The sequence below is a fragment of the Oxyura jamaicensis genome, chromosome 3 (genome assembly GCF_011077185.1).
Source record: "Oxyura jamaicensis isolate SHBP4307 breed ruddy duck chromosome 3, BPBGC_Ojam_1.0, whole genome shotgun sequence".
Lineage (NCBI taxonomy): Eukaryota > Metazoa > Chordata > Aves > Anseriformes > Anatidae > Oxyura > Oxyura jamaicensis.
In genome coordinates this window covers 118417618-118436160 of record NC_048895.1, presented here as the reverse complement: position 1 = coordinate 118436160, position 18543 = coordinate 118417618, and the positions used below count along the sequence as shown (strand labels likewise).

Below are 18543 nucleotides of genomic sequence, written 5' to 3'. Positions count from 1 at the left end.
CCCTCTGTAAGGTCCATCACAATGCTCCCATCTCTTCTCTTTCTTGGACTGAGTGGTCTTGTTCCTGAGCTGTCTTACATAGCAAGCAATGGGGCAAGAAGCTTTCTAAGTATAGTGGAGCTCTTATCTCTCTTTTTAATTCCTCCTTGGCAGAGTGCTGTGACCTGCTTATTGTGGCCAGCGGAGAATATCATTGTCTTTGGTCTTGCTGAAGGAAAGGTAGAGAAACTTGTTATTTGCCTGATTTTCTTTTCCGTGTAGGGGCTATGAGAGCCTGCAAGTACCTAGGATACAGGGTAGGAACCATTACTCTGTGGTCTTAGGGCACCCATCAGCAACAGGGGGATTACTCCAGTGGCTTAAATTTTCTGGTTTTGGTTCCCAGTTCTTGGAGGTTCTATTGGATCCTTTGGTCCTTTTCCTGAGCCTTCCTAAAAATGTGGAAGTGTGACACCTTCCACTCCCTTCTAGAGGAAGGTGTTCCTGCCAATGGCAGGGGGGTTATAATTAGATGATCTTTAAGGTCCCTTTCAACCCAAACCATTCTATGATTCTATGACTGCAGCTCCAAGTTTTCCATTTGCTCTCCAACCTACCAGAAAGCAATGGGCTTTCTATTTCTGTTGCTGGTTATGGACTGGAAAACATAAGGGGACATTACACTGCGGGATATCCACGGTTCTGTTTGGGAACAGAAGCAATATTGACCAGATTCTCTTCCTCAGGTTCGTTTAGCAAATACAAAGAACAACAAGTCTTCCACCATTTATGGGACAGATTCCTATGTGGTCTCTCTAACTTCCAAGTGAGTATGGCATTGTTTTAGGCTACGCTGCTTTGGCTAAGCCTCCTACCTAGCCATTGGCCCTGGCAGAACTTGTGGCAGTATGGGAAGTTGTTAGAATGTCTTTCTACTGTCAGTTCTTGTCAAGATGATAACATTCAGTGCTTTCCAAAAGGAATTTCTTACTAAAATCTGACACCTGGCCACTCCACACTAGCCCATCCAGTTTGGCTGTCCCCAAACACATTTCAGGATGTAAGTGCCTGTAAGATACGTATATTGATTTACTTGAATTCATGACTTTATAAAGATTAAAGTTGTCAACTTCATTAGCTAATTACTAATATTAGTCAAGTTTAAGGACTAAAAAAATAGAAAATGTTCTGTCAGATTAAATTGTGACAAGTCTATAATTAGAAAAATAATCATAAAGTGCAGTTCTGAATTATTTTAATTAATTTTCATTTTAAGTACTTTAGTATCATTTACCTAAAATATTTAAGATATGTCATCGTCCTAGCAGTAGGATTTTTGGTAAATGGTGTTACTCTGTTTTCTGAGTGCTGAACAAAAAAGCTAGTCTCTGACTTCCCATTGCTGACAGATCCTTTCAGAACCTGTCTTGCATCCATTTCAAAGGCTTTCTGTTTTTTTCTTTCTCTCTTCTTTGCTCTCGTTTCTCCTCCCCTTTTTTCTTTACCCCTCTCCCCTTCCCCCCACATATCTTCCCCCTATTTCCTCCTCCCCTTTTCTCCCTCTCTTCAGTCTCCCTCCACTATCTCTCTTTTCCTGTTATTTCTAAACACAGTGCATGCTATTATTGATATGATGTTAATGACAAATCTGGGATTGCAATAGACAGAAGGTGGCATCATAGAAAATGTATTCTTTATATGAATTATCATTAAAAGTGTTCATTCTGTGTGCCTTACATTAAGCCTGTTTCTTCTTCCTTGCTCTCTTCTCCCTGCTTGTATAGAGAAGTACACAAGATATTAATGCTACAGATAATGGACTTAGTCCTGGAGTGTTTGTCTAGACATTTTTCTCTCCAACTTTTGTTGCTTTTTTTGATTACCGGTGTCACAATATCCAGCCTCACTTCTGGAGGAGTTCCAATGAAAGGACTGTTCAAAACACCTTGCTATAAGAAATTGTGTACATAGTCTTTATTCCATGTAAGGTTCCTTATCCTATCTATGTTTTAGTAATATAGTAAGTTGTTTATATTTAAGTGTCCACTCTTGTCTTTCCATACCTTTGTCTGCTTTAGTTTTTATAGACACACAGGTACTAGGTCCTCTTCCTTTCACCATCCAACTTATCTTTGGTGAAGGTTCCTTTGATGAGCAACATCAACAATGTCCTTGGGACTGGCTCTTCTGGTCAGGGATAAAAAAAATAAAGGTACAAATCTTGCATCTTTGCATCTGTTTATTTACAGTGTGTCGGGGAAGGGAATCCTGTCCGGCCATGCAGATGGAACCATAATACGCTTCTTCTTTGATGATGAGGGCTCAGGTGAATCACAGGTATCAAAGATCTTTCTTCAATGAGCGAAATTTCTGTTTGCACAGTGAACTTCCTGGCTCAAGAGCTCTGTGAAGTGATGAGGTTGTGAAGAGAGTGCAGATCTGGAGAGGAGCTACAGTCTGTTCTTGCTAGTGGAGGTTTTACGAAACATTGAAGACAATGGAGCAGTGACTGGATGCTTTGAATTACACTGAGTGTGGTAGTAAGAGAGGACATTACCATTTTGTGTATGAGACATGAGGCTTTTCAGATGTCTGGAAAGATCTGATGTTAGAACGTCCGGGAGAATGATACTCGAATGGGTAGGGTTCCAGAGAACAAGTATTATCTTCTTCTCATTAAGCGAGGTATAGTTATTCCAGTTAACCCTGAATCACAAGTCCACATTGTGTCTGTGGACAGGATACTCTAGGCACCCAGCATTTCTCTTGAGCCTCCTGCTCCTCCCCAAAAGGAGTAGTCTCTGTGCTTTAAAATGTGATGAAGAAATGTTATTCCCACTCAGATCTTTTCTCTCTCACTGAAGCAATTTGAGCATGTCTGCCATCTAGCATGAGCTGAAGGCCGCATATATACTTTTCTAATTTAAGAATGCATTCCAGTCTAGTTAATGGTACTGGTACTGACATCTGAAATCTTCTCTCCTAGTTAAATGAATGGAATAGTTCTTACATCTCTCAGTCCTGGTTTCTGTCTGCCTTCCTACAGCCTAAGACATGCAGACAAAGCAACACCCATGAAAAGAACTTTAAAGAAAGGGCATCATACTGTTCTCAATGCGGTAGACTACAGAGGCCAGTTGAGGGCTAAAGTCAATGATGTTTTCAAGATGTTCTCTCTTGTCTAATGTAGGGTAAGTTGGTGACACATCCCTGTCCTCCTTATGCCCTTGCCTGGGCTTTGAACAGCATTGTGGCTGCAGGATGTGATAAGAAGATTGTAGCTTATAGCAAGGAGGGCAATGTGATTCAAACCTTTGACTATAGTCGGGACTCCTCAGAGAAGGAATTCACCACAGCAGCTGCCAGTCCTGGTGGCCAGGCTGTTGTCATTGGAAGCTATGATAGGTATGGTGCCTGTTGGAAGTCTCCCTTTTATAGATCTTTCTCCTTCAACCATGAGCATTTCTTCATGTTTTTCATCTGTTCTCACAGGCTAAGGGTTTTGAACTGGAGCCCACGCCGTGGTGTCTGGGAAGAAGCCAAATCCAAAGAAATAGCTCACCTCTACACCATCACAGCTCTAGCATGGAAGAGGGATGGTTCGAGGATCTGTGCGGTTTGTATAATCAGTTAGCAGCCCTGAACCCATGAGTCCCACACCAGGCATAGTCTCATGCATTCTCCTGAGAATGAAATGATGTGGTACAGAGAGGGCACATGAGAGAAGGCGCACTGTCACCTAGAAATGTGATGCAGGATGCCTAGGCTGAGACATTGTGCAAGGGACACTGCTGAATTCAGATGTGGACACTGCTGAATTCAGATGTGCAATGTACCCAGTGCCAGGAGAAGATGCAATGGGCACAAACCAAAACACAAAGAGTTTCCATCTGAACATCAGGAAACACTTCTTTACTGGGCAGGTGACTGAGCGATGGAATAAGTTGCCCAGAGGGGTTGTGGAATCTTCCTCCTTGGAGATCTTCAACAGCCATCTAGACATGGTCCTGGGCAACCTGCTGGGCAACCCGGGCAACATCTGTCCCTTGCTTGAGAAGGGGTTTGGACCAGATGACCTCAGAGGTTTCTTCCAGCCTTAACCATTCTCTGATTCTGATATGTACAATGAACCAGGAAAACATCTTCAATGTTTGTGTTCATTGGCAGCAACAGTCCCCATTTTTTGACAGAAGCATAGTAAGGTCAGCATAGCTTCTCTAGAGCAGTCTCATGAGCATCCTTTCTATCCAGAAAAACTGAACTGTTTCTTATACTTTATGTGCTACATTTTCAGTTTAGAGTTGTCTTTTTTCTACTTCCAGCCTATGGACCTTGGTCTGTCTTTCTGTATTAAGGTATTTAACTCTTTAAAGCTCTTTAAATTAATCTTTCTTTAAATGTTTCTGTATTAAGCGAAATAGCTCCCTACATAATTTGAAGAGTTTTAAAGAGATTGCTATTTACAACTTTTTTGATAGTTTTTGCATCTTTTTATGTTCAACAAAATCAAGAATCCTTAAAATATTTCAGAGGATTAATTGAACAGGAACAAATACTTGCAGAGAAGGGAAAAGGGTAAGGGATAGATGCGTAGTGAAAGGAGTGGGGATGTTATAAAGTGGGAAATGGAGAGGGATAATAGGGAAGATGAGGACAAAGGTGATTTTTAACCTCTTCTCTTCCACTACAATGTATGTGCCAGGATTTGGTAAGCTCAGTTTCTCTAAGAACTTTTCAGTTTTCCTGTTCTCTCAATAAAGTCAAGATAGGGCTGGTTCTTATGTACCTTGGGGCTTGAGCCACATTCTTCAGAGGATCCAGGACCTGTGGGTTTCTGTCACACCTCTGATCCTGGTCATGTGAGTAGGGTCTGGAATACCTCTCCTTAAAAGAATGCTCTGACTGTGTGCAGTGTGTTTGTTTCTCCAGGGTACTCTGTGTGGAGGAGTTGAACAATTTGACTGCTGTCTTCGCAGAAGCATTTACAAAAATAAATTTGAAATGACATATGTGGGACCAAGCCAGGTAAGATGATATACAATAAGGTAATGTATTTTGGTGAAAATGAGATGTTTGGTAAAACTAGACATGTTTGGATTTCCTGGTGCCATTGTCTTCTTTCCTGTCCATAATCTGTTTCCAGTCCTTGTTCCAGCCATTCAGATTTTCTCAGCCAATCAACTGAGAGAACACTGTAAATTCTATAGTAGTGAGCTTCAGCCTCAGTACAACTATACTTGAAAGAGTTAAGAGCGATGGTGTATTTCCCTGGGTCCATTTACTTCATTCCCTCTCTCCTTCCTTGAAAAATATACACCAAAATCAGCACAACAAGTTACCAAAGTATTTTAGGTACACGTTTGCACCTATGATTTGTCTGTAGGAACTTGTTGGGAAGGTCTTAGGGACAGGGTCAAGGTCCAGGGACAGGGTCAAGTCTGGATGGAAATTTGATAGAAGAAAAGACAATGGAGTTTATTTCCTAGCTTGCGAATAATGTCCAATACAAAAGAAATTGTAAGGTTTCTTTAAAAAACAGAGTGAAATGTTGTGAAGGAATATCTAAATACCCAAATATAATCTGTTATATAATCTTCCATAGGGCAAGAAATCTGTGTTCTTCCTCTGTGCGTGGAAAGAGGGTCTCATATTTTTCTCACATTCTGTAGGTCATTGTGAAGAACCTCTCAACAGGAACTCGTGTTGTGTTAAAATCCCACTACGGTTATGAGATTGATGAGGTGAAGATCTTAGGGAAAGACAGATATCTGGTGGCCCATACCTCAGACACATTACTGCTGGGTGACATCAGCTCCAACAAGCTCAGTGAGGTAATGGAAAATCTATGACATTTCAAGAGTATCAAATGCTTAGCTTTGCTACTCACAGAATATTTTTTCTGCATAGGAACAATACGTGTTTTTTTTTTTTTCAAATAATCATAGAATAATTCAGATCAGAAGGGACCTTGGGACCTCTTACCCAAAAGAGCATCAATGTTAAATTCAGGTGTGATGTCTCAGGCTTTATCCAGGCAGGTACTGAAAACCTTCAAGGATGGATATACCACAGTTTCTCTGGTCAATGCTTTACTGTCCTTGGGGGGGGGGAGGGGGAAGTTTTTTTTTTCCCTTTTTATTAAAAAAAAATATAGATATATATATATTCTGTGTTATGCTGGAATCTCATCTGTTGTAATTTATGACCATTCTTCACCTTTCCATTGTGTATCTGGAAATATATATATATATATATGGCTTCTTAGATGTCTCCTAAGGTCTCCCTTCTCCAAGCTGAGGAAGTGCAATTCCTTCAGCCTCAGAGTGCAAGTGGTCCAGCCCCAAACACCTTGATGGCCCTCTGCTGAGTTTCCTCCAGTTTATCAACATCTTCAATGTTTTGTACTGGGGGTGGGGGAAGGGTAGAGGGGTGGAGGGCAAAACTGTATGCTGTACATCTGCACATTTGCACATTCCAGATGTGAATGTATGGATCTTACTGTGCTTTTTCTTTTAAAAATATCTCCATTCATGACTGCAGTACCTCAGCTTATGCTAGTACAGAACAATCCAGACAAAACTGTCCAACACCCTGAGCCTCATGGTGTGCAGAATGATAAGACTATGTGCCAATCCAGGAAAACCTGGACAGTAGGCTAGTATCTGACAGAAGTATTAACTAGACCCCAAGATATTTTTGCTTTGTTTGCATAGGTATACACTTCTAATCAGCCAATGATGTGCTACTAATCAATCTAGTAGGAAGCAGTAGTTCCTGACTATAGATTCAAGTTGGAAGATGCTGCTGCTTGGTAATCCAACTGAAAATCTGGTCAGATTAAATCTCTATATCATACTACACAGAGGACTTTTTGTTTCACTTTCTATAATTTCTTATAAAGAATAAGGTTGTGAGTAGTCTGTTTATCATGTTGTTGTCTTGCTGGAGCTTTGTTGAAGCAGTGACTTTTAGCTCTTGCTCAAGGAGGAAAAAGGACAGCTGCAGCCTTGGCTTTTGTTTTCTGCCTCTCTGACCGCTTGCCTGTTGTCATTACAGTAGCTATTGCATTACCCAGTGTTCTGAGCTGTTCTCAAATTTCAGATCAGCTAGTCCCTCACAGACACTATGGTGATCAGTCATATGGTGTGGAGATTCTATCCCCACAAATGATAGCACTGATTCTGTGCAGAAGATGTACTGAGGCAAAGTTGTTTTGGGGATACTTTTTATATTAAAGTTAGTCTGGAGGAAGGTGGAGAGATGCTGTGAAAAAATAGGCTAGAGGGTCATGTACATTGGTCATACACACAGCTTTTGTTCAGAGGCCAAACAAATGCTACACAAAGAGAAGAGCATTCTGAAGCAGAGGTAGTCAAAAAAAAGGAGAGGGAAATAGGGAACTTGCAGGCTGGTAATGACTGAACAACAATGCTGATAGCTGGGCTGCTGGTATATGATCCCCTGTGCGGTGTAGTTCTTGCTATCTGTCCTGGGAGTTGAGAGCTGAATCACAGACCACAGTGCCTGCAACCTAGTCCCCTGCAAAAGCTGTCAACCTTGACTGCTCACTCCATGCTATTGCATCTTAGGTAGCCTGGCAAGGGTCTGGAGGAAATGAGAAGTTCTTCTTCGACAATGAAAATGTAAGTTGGATGGGACAGGATGCTACTCATGAATGGTGAGTAAAGCAGTGTGTGCACTGGCAGAAAAATTGTCAACCACATTTCTAGAAAGTCCTGTTTTTCAACTGTTTCCTGCACTTAACTTCTCAATATACATCCTGATTTGCTTCCTCCCAATACTTGCCTTTTCCATATGCCAAGGTACAAAGCAAATCCAATGTGAGGACTGTATAAGTCAAAACCATGCAGGGGAGAGGAGCAATAAAAGAGCAACAGCCAGAGAGGATGTTGGAGGTACAGAAAACAGGATGTGTTAACTACCTGGAATCCTTCACTTTCTGGCAAGGCAGGGAGATTTTGAGAAGCTGATGTGTCAACTGTATAGCTCTCCAGGTGACAGCTTGGCTCTTCCTGCAAGACTGATAGAGCCAGAACTAAAATCCCCAGTCATCAGGAAAAGCTGGCAGTCAAAACAGAAAGACGAACAGATCCTTGCTCATCCCATTGGGTTTAAATTTAGACTTGTGTGCAATAGAGTCCTTTTCTGCTCACCTCACTGGTAGGTATTTGTGCTTTCCTGACTTTTCTGTAAGAGTGCATTCCCCTTTCTCCTACAGGTCTGCATGATCTTTAATGCAGGGGAGTTGACACTGGTGGAATATGGAAATAATGACATCTTGGGGTCTGTCCGCACAGAGTTCATGAGCCCTCATCTTGTCAGGTGAGTGTCACACCTGCATGTGTGGCCAGTATAGGGATTTTGTGGAAGTGATCTCAGATACATATACTTGGAAGTGTACCACACTTCCAAGTAAACACAGCTCCCAGACTCTGGGACCTGATGGCACATTGCTGAATGTTTCCTGAGTTATCTTATTCTGGCAGTAACCAATGATGGGGTTTAATTGCTCAGTTACAACTGATGGTTCTAAAGTTTTAGAAGCACAAGAGCACATTTTCCTCTGATACGTGCTTATTGAAGCCTGACTTGACTATTGCGTGAAGAAGAACCTGTTTATGTGCTCAGGCATCTCTGTATCCAGCTGATCCTATTCCAGCATTACTGGTGACTCTAGATGCGAGTGGGACCTCCTGTCTTTCTGACATACCATACTCCCTTTTCTAATTCAAGAGGAGAGAAGGGAAGATCATGGGCTGCTCAGGGGTGGAATTTTCATAACTAATGTGCTCTTGGAAACCCTGATTCCAAAGGGGCAGCTTCTGGAATGACGCCGTGAATCAGAAGCTTTGTTCCCATTTGAAGCAGTCATAGGTATTGTGCAAGGGTCACAGGTCAGAAAACTACAAGAGGCTCCATGTGCTTAGGGAAATTGCAAGTCTTGCAAGGGGAAGATGGGATTCAGTCCTGTGAATTTAGAGAGCATTAAAGGTAACAGTAATCATTCATTTCAAATTATAGTGTCCGTATCAATGAGAGACGGCAAAGGGGCGTGGAGGAGAACAAGAGACTGGCTTATTTGATAGACATCAAGACCATAGCAACAGGTGAATGTAAACAACCCTCCCCTGTATTTTGTAGCTTGACTGATCCCTTTGCACTTACTGTGCCAAGCATATCCATGAAGGCCCTCTGTGTATTCACTGTACTAGGTAGCAGGTTGCTGAAGTCCCCCTTCACATTCATTCTGCCTGTCAGCAGATTACTAGACACCAGGCTGCCCTGCTTTTGGCAGGTTAGCTGCTTGGCGTGGGCACAGCTGTGGGGCAACTTTGACTGCATCCCCAATCCAACATTCTGTGCAGTTAGTTCAGCATGATGATATTGCTGCTTGCACTGTCTGTGATCTGCGCATACTCACAGGAGGGTGGAGGGAGTTAGAATAGAATAGAATAGAATAGAATAGAATATCCTGAGTTGGAAGGGACCCTTAAGGATCATCAAGTCCAACTCTCGACACCGCACAGGTCTACCCAAAAGTTCAGACCATGTGACTAAGTTCACAGTCCAATCTCTTCTTAAATTCAGACAGGCTCGGTGCAGTGACCACTTCCCTGGGGAGCCTGTTCCAGTGTGCAACCACCCTCTCTGTGAAGAACCCCCTCCTGACGTCCAGCCTAAATTTCCCCTGCCTCAGCTTAACCCTGTTCCCGCGGGTCCTGTCACTAGTGTTAATGGAGAAAAGGTCTCCTGCCTCTTGACAACCCCTTACGAGGAAGTTGTAGACTGCGATGAGGTCTCCTCTCAGCCTCCTCTTCTCCAGGCTGAACAGGCCCAGTGACCTCAGCCGTTCCTCGTACGTCTTCCCCTCCAGGCCTTTCACCATCTTCGTAGCCCTCCTCTGGACACTCTCCAACAGTTTCATGTCCTTTTTATACTGTGGTGCCCAGAACTGCACACAGTACTCGAGGTGAGGCTGCACCAGCGCAGAGTAGAGCGGGACAATCACCTCCCTTGACCTACTAGCGATGCCGTTCTTGATGCACCCCAGGATACGATTGGCCCTCCTGGCTGCCAGGGCACACTGCTGGCTCATATTCAACTTGCTGTCTACCACGACCCCCAGATCCCTCTCTTCTAGGCTGCTCTCCAGCGTCTCATCGCCCAGTCTGTACATGCAGCCAGGGTTTCCCCGTCCCAGGTGCAGGACCCAGCACTTGCTCTTATTGAACTTCATGTGGTTGGTGATCACCCAGCTCTCCAACCTGTCCAGATCCCTCTGCAAGGCCTTTACGCCCTCATTTGAGTCCACAACTCCTCCAAGTTTGGTGTCATCAGCAAACTTGCTCAAAATACCCTCTATTCCTACATCCAGATCATTTATAAAAATATTGAAAAGTACCGGCCCTAAAATGGAGCCTTGAGGGACCCCACTGGTGACCGCCCGCCAGCCTGACGCAGCTCCATTTACCATAACCCTTTGGGCCCTGCCCGTTAGCCAATTGCTCACCCATCGTATGATGTTTTTATTTAGCTGTATGGTGGACATTTTGTCCAGTAGGATCCTATGGGAAACCGTGTCAAAAGCCTTGCTGAAGTCCAAAAAAATCACATCAGCTGGTTTCCCTTGGTCCACCATACGGGTGATCTTATCATAAAAGGAAATCAGGTTAGTTAGGCAGGACCTACCCTTCACAAACCCATGCTGGCTGGGACCAAGAGTTACATCTGTTGATAAGGCACCAAGATAAAATTTCACTGCAGTCTGCTTTTCATGTCACAGTGTGTTTGCCTGTGGGTCCTGCTGTATTTAGGTCCCAAGTACCTGATCCCCATGGGACAGCATTGAATGTTCAGCACCTTTAGGTACTTACACTGTTTCTTCTTTTTCCCTCCCAAGTGGACCTTGTAGGTAGCTACAATGCTGGCACTATTAGCCATGACAGCAAGATTGATTGGCTGGAGCTGAATGAAACAGGCCACAAACTACTCTTCAGGGACAAGAAGATGAGGGTAAGGCCAGACACATCTGGAGGGGGGTGTGGCAATGTGGCACACCTGGGGAGAAGTAAAGACAAATATGCATGAGTGCAGGAAAGGAGATGAGAAACACATGAGAATTACTCATGATTTTTTGACTATTCCTTTAAGAAAGACAGACTATGTACAGATTGCATGAGTTGGCAGTATTGCTTGTTTGGTTTTCAGTCATAACTAACTCTGAAGTTACTTGACATCTTCCTCCTTCTCATCAATCCTTAAAATACAGGTCATAGTGTGCAAAAACACCTTCTATTGCAAAAACATAACTTTGTTTCTCACAATAGACTCTTTGTGAGATGGAGGCAAGTGGGTGAATCTCAGGTTGAGCAAGTGCAATCTCAGGTTGCACTTAACATGTCAATTTAAAAAAGGTGTTCTCTGCAACAGCTTGCCTTATGTCTGTAAGATGAATTCTAATTCTCTAAAAGAGCCTGGTCACAACCAAATGGCATGTCCAGTGTGGCCCTTGGCTTGTGATTGAAAGTTGTGTGGGAGAGTATTAGTAAACCCAGGACAAAACTATGTCCAGAATCATAACAGTTTCACACTACAGATTCTAATGTGCAGATACTCACATAATGTTCTAGGTGTGTTTAGTTTATTTGTACAGATACAGATGAAAAAGCTCTCCACAGCAGGCAAGAAGATGTATTTATCAATTGTGTTACAGTTCTGCCCAGCTCACAGTGAAGCCTTCTTCATTGTTACGAATGTAAGGCTTTCTTACTGCTTCACTTTATTAGTTTGTCTTGTAACAAGTGTCCTGAAAAGAACACATGACCTTATTGACAATGATGTAATTCATGTCCAGAATTCTTATGCAGGTATCCCAGATGCTGTGGCAGGCCCCAGCCATAGCACTGCAGCTTATCCCAAGATGGTTTTGATTGCTCCAGGGTTCACGTTCACATCCCTGGAGACTGTCAGTCTGCAGTAGAATATTTCCATGTTGGCTGTACCTCTCTCCTTAGTCCAAGGATTGATGAGGTATTATGTTCATACATGCATAGGTGTTGTAATTCTTCATCTCAGATGAAACTCTTGAATTCATCCCTTGTTTCAGACAGCAGCCCCTGGCTTCTTCACTGAACTGCTCCTGCTTTGTCCTTTTTTGCAGCTTGACCCCTAAGACTGCATCATAGATTTTAGGGGGTGCGAATATACCTCCTTGCCTGGGAACCACAGATCTCCACTTAATTACTTGTCTGCTTGTTATCACTCACATACAGTCTTATTCATTGCTGCCAAGCTTATCAGACCAGAGTGCTCAACTTTGTAGCCAAAGTTTCCAGTGCATACATCTGGCACCTCACAACCTCATTACCACACAGACATTTCTCACAGGGTTGTGCTAGAGGTAGGCTTTCTTACACAAAAATTATAGTTGAAGAGGGACTCCTACAAATACTTTGTGATTCCAGAGAAATAGGAGGAGCAGCCCAACATGGATTTGCAAAAAAATCTAATGCCTGCGTCAGCATTAGAGTGCCTTGTTAATCAAGATGCTCTTAACTCTCAGAAGGATTATTCCATGTCTGCAGCTCATTAAAATACTAATTTTACATGTTCATAAAAGTACCGGTCAAGAAAGAGCTTCACTATAAAGGAGACTGAATAATAGGAAGGGTTTCTGTTTGTTCTCTGTTGCACTAATATTCTTCAGAAAGGTATTAGTGACTTCAGAAAGTCACTAATATGACTGCAGCCTGCATTGGATGAAACAGGCTTCTATTTGTGAGTGATATATACATTTCCACAAGGCTGTATGTCCTCCCATGTGAGATGGGAGAACTTTCCCAGCAACATAACATTTTATATTTATTTCTACATTCTTGTTCAGTTTATATTTGGGCTTTATAATTTACTATCTCAACAAGAATATCAGAGTTGTAAAGATTGCTGAAACTTCATCTGTCCGCTTTTCAGGCCTCTCATAGAATCATAGAATGGCCTGGGTTGAAAAGGACCTTAAAGATCATCTAGTTTCAACCCCCCTGCTCTGGGCAGGGTTGCCAACCACTAGAGCAGGCTGCCCAGAGCCACATCCAGCCTCGCCTTGAATACCTCCAGGCATCCCACAGCCTCTCTGGGCTTTCTCAACAGGCTGCCACCAGCCTAAATCAGACAGTACCATGATTCTCCTAAACTATGTCCCTTTATCTCCCTCCAGTCATAGAATCATAGAATCATAGAATATCCTGAGTTGGAAGGGACCCTTAAGGATCATCAAGTCCAACTCTTGACACCGCACAGGTCTACCCAAAAGTTCAGACCATGTGACTAAGTGCACAGTCCAATCTCTTCTTAAATTCAGACAGGCTCGGTGCAGTGACAACTTCCCTGGGGAGCCTGTTCCAGTGTGCAACCACCCTCTCTGTGAAGAACCCCCTCCTGATGTCAAGCCTAAATTTCCCCTGCCTCAGCTTAACCCTGTTCCCGCAGGTCCTGTCACTGGTGTTAATGGAGAAAAGGTCTCCTGTCTCTCGACACCCCCTTACGAGGAAGTTGTAGACTGTGATGAGGTCTCCTCTCAGCCTCCTCTTCTCCAGGCTGAACAGGCCCAGTGACCTCAGCCGTTCTTCGTACGTCTTCCCCTCCAGGCCTATCACCATTTTCGTAGCCCTCCTCTGGACACTCTCCAACAGTTTCATGTCCTTTTTATACTGTGGTGCCCAGAACTGCACACAGTACTCGAGGTGAGGCTGCACCAGCGCAGAGTAGAGCGGGACAATCACCTCCTTTGACCTACTAGTGATGCCGTGCTTGATGCACCCCAGGACACGGTTGGCCCTCCTGGCTGCCAGGGCACACTGCTGGCTCATATTCAACTTGCTGTCTACCACGACCCCCAGATCCCTCTCTTCTAGGCTGCTCTCCAGCGTCTCATCGCCCAGTCTGTACATGCAGCCAGGGTTTCCCCGTCCCAGGTGCAGGACCCGGCACTTGCTCTTATTGAACTTCATGCGGTTGGTGATCGCCCAGCTCTCCAACCTATCCAGATCCCTCTGCAAGGCCTTTCCACCCTCATTCGAGTCCACGACTCCTCCAAGTTTGGTGTCATCAGCAAAAAAAAAAAAAAAAAAAAAAAAAGTCAGTTTAGTACAAACTGAAAAAGCTTATTTCTTGTTTTCTTCTACTGGTATGTCATAAGGCTCAACACAATTCTCTTTTCTTTTTTGCATCTTTACCATGTGAAGCCAATTATGAGAAAGAGCAAACACAGCCCAAGACTTTTAAGTTACAAGGCATTATACACCTTTGTTATGCCATGTGTCAGGTTATACCTTCCAAATTGCCAAGTTTGTTTCAAGGCAACATCCTTTCAGCTTATTAGCAACAGTTCTTGTAATAAGACTTTACCTAGGATGGACAGTTCAGCCCAGAGCTGCAGAGGAAGGCCCTTCTTGGTCCTTCAGTCTGGTTGCATGAAGGACTTAAGAGACCATTCTCCTATTGCAGCTGTACAACCAAGAGGGTGCTGAAGTAGCACAGAACATATTCTGTTTTATGTATTTATGAACTTAGCAATAAGGAGGTCAGGATCTGAACATGCTGCCTAAAATATAGCAAGAGTTAAAAAAGATCTTAAGTCTTCGATAGTAACATACATAAATAATAACCGTGTGGAAGTTTGAGCTACATATCTTGGAAAATGTTTGATTCTTGCTTGGTAATACCTGTTTACAAGATGCTTGCTCAGATGTTCCTACCATGTTCATATAAGCTAGTAGCCCAGCCATGAGCCATGCTGAGCCTTTTTCTCCTCTTTCCTCATCTAGTTGCAGCTCTATGATGTTGAAAGCAGCACCAAGACTACCATTTTGAACTATTGCTCCTATGTGCAGTGGGTTCCAGGCAGTGATGTGGTGGTGGCACAGAGCAGAAACAACCTCTGCATTTGGTATAACATTGATGCTCCAGAGCGAGTCACCATGTTTCCTCTGAAGGTAAAACTCTGAAGACTTTGATTTCCTCCATGAATTTCTATACTAATTGGTCACGTATGTGGGAATATGCAGGACGACAGATTTCAGAAGAGAAGACAGAAGGGAACTGCCAGTTTCTCCTGGGCAAAATATGAGCTCACCTATTCCATATTGCACTGCCAGAAATACTCTGTGGCAGGCATTTCTGGCAGAACCTGGAGATAGGAGGAGCTGCTCAGTGGCTTTTTCATTCTCTGTAGTGTGATAGTGACAATGTCTGCTAGGTGTGAGCTCATCCAGCAGAACTTTAGTCATGCGGAGTTGCCACAGTGCTGTCTTCACATCCATACTACCCCTACATGCTCTAGAAGAACATGGGAGTGTTGATAACTGGTACTCTTTTTAGGGAGATATTGTAGACTTGGAACGGAATGATGGAAAGACTGAAGTGATCGTATCCGAAGGGGTGAACACTGTGTCCTACACCCTAGATGAAGGTCTCATAGAGTTTGGAACTGCCATTGATGATGGGGATTATCACAGGTAAGTGCTAGGTAAGCTATATGGTTATGGCAGGTGCCCCACTTAGCATGCAACCGAGGGTCAGCAGTCTATGACTTAACACCAGCATGACTTTCTATGCTGAGTTGAAGTTTAGGCACTGAGCATTGATGTTGGTGCCAGGTATTCAGGAATGAGTACTCCCCTTTGTCATCCTCACAGCTTTGTGGTTTCAGACTGTGTGGCAGAAAATGCTGGCCAGTCTGGTGCCATTGACACCAGTGAATTCAGTGAATGGAGTTTGCATTTAATTGCAGTAAGTGTCTTCCATAGGAGCCAGATGTGAAGTAGTACTTCAGAGCTCTTGCTGCTGCCCCTCTAGTGACAGTGACACTGTTGCATGGAAACTTTCAGGAGCTGTGTGGAGTAAAAACTGACTGTCCAAAGCAGTCATGATGGCCACCTGGGCAGGGCTGATGTTGTTGCCTGTATTTAAAATTGACCAGGGAAGAAAATTTCGCAAACTGATCTCACTTGAGAATTTTTCCCTGATATGTCAGGCCTTGTTTTTATACAGTCTTCAAAACTTGTCACACCTGTGTGTTTTCAGTGCAGCTCTTGGGAACTCTTAGGAAGCTCTGGTCTCAGACTAGGAATTTCATCAGAGAGCTCTTCTGTTCTGTTACTGAAAGTCTGCATATCTCTTTGCCTCAAGGGCCACTGCATTTTTGGAGACGCTAGAAATGTCAACAGAAACGGAAGCCATGTGGAAGACCCTAAGCAGACTGGCTTTGGAAGCCAGACAGCTGCACATTGCAGAGAGGTACAGAAAAAAGCTATAACATCTTTCTGGCCTAAACACTCCCTTTGCTGGATCCCTCACAGAAACCAGAATTTAACTGAAGATGTGACTTCTTGTGTGGCCTGGAAAGTTCACTGCATTGGAGAATGAAGTGTTCTCTATTCCAGGCAACGACTTTAGGGTAATAATAATCTTTAAGGTTCCTTCCAAACCGAGCCATTCTATGATTCTATGTCTATCAGATCATAGAATCACAGAATGGCTCGGTTTGGAAGGGGTCTTAAAGATCATCTAGTTCCAACCCCCCTACCATGGTCAGGGATGGCACCCACCAAAACTGGTCGCCCAGGGCCTCATCCAGGCTGGTCTTGAACACCTCCATGGATGTGGCATCCACAGCCTCTCTGGGCAACTTGTTCCAGTGCCTCACCACCCTCTGAGTGAAGAATTTCCTCCTAACGTCTAATCTAAATCTCCCCTACTGTAGTTTAAAATAATTCCCCATTGTCCTGTCATTCTCTGATTGAGCAAAAAGTTGCTCTCTTTTTTTTTTTTTATAAGCCCCCTTTAAGTACCGAAAAGCTGCAATGAGGTCACCCCGGTGAATGTGGTGAGGGTGAATGAGGTCACCCTCTTCTTTAAGCTGAACATCCCCAGCTCTCTCAGCCTTTATTCATAGGAGAGGTGCTCCAGCCCTCTGATAATCTTTGTGGCACTCCTCTGGACCTGTTCTAAAAGATCAACATCCTTCTTGTGCTGGGAGCCCCAGACCTGGATGCAGTACTCCAAGTGGGGGCTCAAAAGAGCAGAGTAGAGGGGGACAATCACCTCCCTAGACCTGCTGCCCATTCCTCTGTTGATGCAGCCCAGGATGCAGTTGGCCTTCTGGTCCCTCAGGACCTTCTCAACAAGGCTGCTCTCAATGAGCTCTTCCCCCCAGTCTGTACGCATGTCCCGGATTGCCCTGACCCAGGTGCAGCACCTTGCACTTAGACTTACTGAACTTCATTAGGTTCACATGGGCCCGCTTTTCTAGCCTGTCCAGGTCCCTTTGGATGGCATCCCTTACTTCTATTGTATTAATTGCACCACTCACCTTGTTGTCTGCAAACTTGCTGAGTGTGCACTCGATCCCACTGTCTATGTCATTGATAAAGATATTAAACTTTACCGACAAACTCAGAGGATCTGTGAAGTGTAGGGAAGTGAAGCACGTACTATGGTCATGCCTATGGCTTCTTCCATGGAGCTGGACTAGAGGGCACATCTGAACATGGGTCTTAACAAAGTCCTTCTCTTGAAGCAGGGCTATTCTCCTCTCCAGCTTGCACTGCGTGGTCTGCTGCCCAGGTTCTGATTTTCTTGTCTTGAACTAAAGGTGCCAACAAACCCGTTAGTGACTAATTGCTTTGTTCTTCCCATCTTCCCAGGTGCTTTGCAGCTCTGGGCAATATGGCAAAGGCTCGATTTCTGCATGAAACCAATGCTATTGCTGACCAGGCAGCTCAAGAGCATGTGAGTCAAACCTTTTCTGCTGTTTGGGGCACTTACTTCTCTGTGAACACTTGCATACACATTATCTTCTGTGTCCATGACCCCCATTATGCTGCTACAGACTAGGACATGATCATGTAGAATCTGCTGACCTAATCCTTCATCCAGGCCTGTCAGATCCCTCTTCTGGCTAAACATTGTGTAGTGTACTACTCCCGTCTTCTTACTTCTGTCTTAGTTTCTGTAATGACAAAGACCCCACCTGCAATCACCTCCCTTATACCATATCTAGAGCCTGTTCTTTCACCCAAGAAACCAACTGAGCTAACTGTGACTGTCTGCAGGGTGGGGATGGTACAGACCATTACCTGGTGCGTGCCCGCTTGGCCATGCTAGACAAGAACTACAAGCTGGCAGAGATGATCTTCCTGGAACAGGTGAGTACAGGAACCAGGAGCAGAAAAGGTTTCACTTACTTCTGAGCAGGGAGATTTGTGCCATGGTATGAAGGAGAGAAGGAAGATTATTTTTTTTTCCTGGGAGAAAAGTTTTACTCTGGAATAGAGGGAGATACTCCTTGTTCCAAAGTGTAGAATTTATCAGGAAATACAGTGATAGGACAGGGAGTAATGCCTTTAAACAAAAAGAGGGTAGATTTAGATTAAATATAAGGAAGAAATTCTTAATTCTGAGGGTGGTGAGGCACTGGAACAGGTTGCCCAGAAAAGCTGTGGATGTCCCATCCCTGAAAGTGTACAAGGCCAGGTTAGACGGGGC

The 18543-nt window shown here is 43.9% G+C and overlaps 1 protein-coding gene across 6 annotated transcripts in view; it reads left to right on the top strand.

The window, feature by feature from the left end:
- The window catches only part of IFT172 (intraflagellar transport 172), a 43632-nt gene that overhangs the window by 2994 nt on the left and 22095 nt on the right, over positions 1-18543 (top strand). For all 6 annotated transcript variants that reach the window (XM_035321534.1, XM_035321533.1, XM_035321532.1 and 3 more), the window contains exons 6-21: positions 154-219; positions 726-805; positions 2229-2316; positions 3170-3384; positions 3472-3595; positions 4909-5004; positions 5649-5810; positions 7569-7622; positions 8219-8322; positions 9022-9107; positions 10901-11013; positions 14823-14990; positions 15376-15512; positions 16186-16293; positions 17703-17787; positions 18111-18203. In XM_035321534.1, coding sequence (XP_035177425.1) covers positions 154-219; positions 726-805; positions 2229-2316; positions 3170-3384; positions 3472-3595; positions 4909-5004; positions 5649-5810; positions 7569-7622; positions 8219-8322; positions 9022-9107; positions 10901-11013; positions 14823-14990; positions 15376-15512; positions 16186-16293; positions 17703-17787; positions 18111-18203 — 1779 coding nt within the window. The remainder of the gene's footprint in view (positions 1-153; positions 220-725; positions 806-2228; positions 2317-3169; positions 3385-3471; positions 3596-4908; positions 5005-5648; positions 5811-7568; positions 7623-8218; positions 8323-9021; positions 9108-10900; positions 11014-14822; positions 14991-15375; positions 15513-16185; positions 16294-17702; positions 17788-18110; positions 18204-18543) is intronic.